This window comes from Lagopus leucura, unplaced genomic scaffold (genome assembly GCF_019238085.1).
Source record: "Lagopus leucura isolate 7727_CA_CO unplaced genomic scaffold, USGS_WTPT01 28014-0_obj-0_obj, whole genome shotgun sequence".
NCBI classification, from domain to species: Eukaryota; Metazoa; Chordata; class Aves; order Galliformes; family Phasianidae; genus Lagopus; species Lagopus leucura.
In genome coordinates this window covers 406-785 of record NW_024967164.1, presented here as the reverse complement: position 1 = coordinate 785, position 380 = coordinate 406, and the positions used below count along the sequence as shown (strand labels likewise).

Sequence of the window (380 nt, the reverse complement as noted above, 5' to 3'; positions counted from 1 at the left end):
AGAGGTTATCGACGAAATTGGACACGGTGAAATCGAAGTAAGACGCCGAGATGCCGTCTTCGCTCTCCAAGGAATCCTCGACGAACTTCAAGCCTTCGCCTTGGTTGACGCCGATCAGGATGTCGTAATTGAGGAACTCGCCTTGTTGCATCAGGATTTCGGGGTCGTCCGGCACCACGTCGCCGTCCACCACGGGGCCGAAAGCGACGTGGTATCGCGCCGGCTGCACGTCTTGGTCCACCAAGGCCCGGAACGGCTGCCGCCGAAGGCATTCCACCGCTGCCCCCGTGTCGGCGCGCTCACAGCCCACCTTGGCGGCCAGCAATCGAGTGTATTTCAGGGGTTGGTAATTGACGGACCAGCTGGAGATGGCCGTGCCG

The 380-nt window shown here is 60.8% G+C and overlaps 1 protein-coding gene across 1 annotated transcript in view; it reads right to left on the bottom strand.

The window, feature by feature from the left end:
* Positions 1-380, bottom strand: part of LOC122192983 (neuroligin-2-like) — a gene marked incomplete at both ends in the record, with an annotated part of 1,179 nt that overhangs the window by 399 nt on the left and 400 nt on the right. The window contains one exon of the mRNA XM_042893679.1: positions 14-310. Within this exon, the coding sequence (XP_042749613.1) occupies positions 14-310 (297 nt within the window). The remainder of the gene's footprint in view (positions 1-13; positions 311-380) is intronic.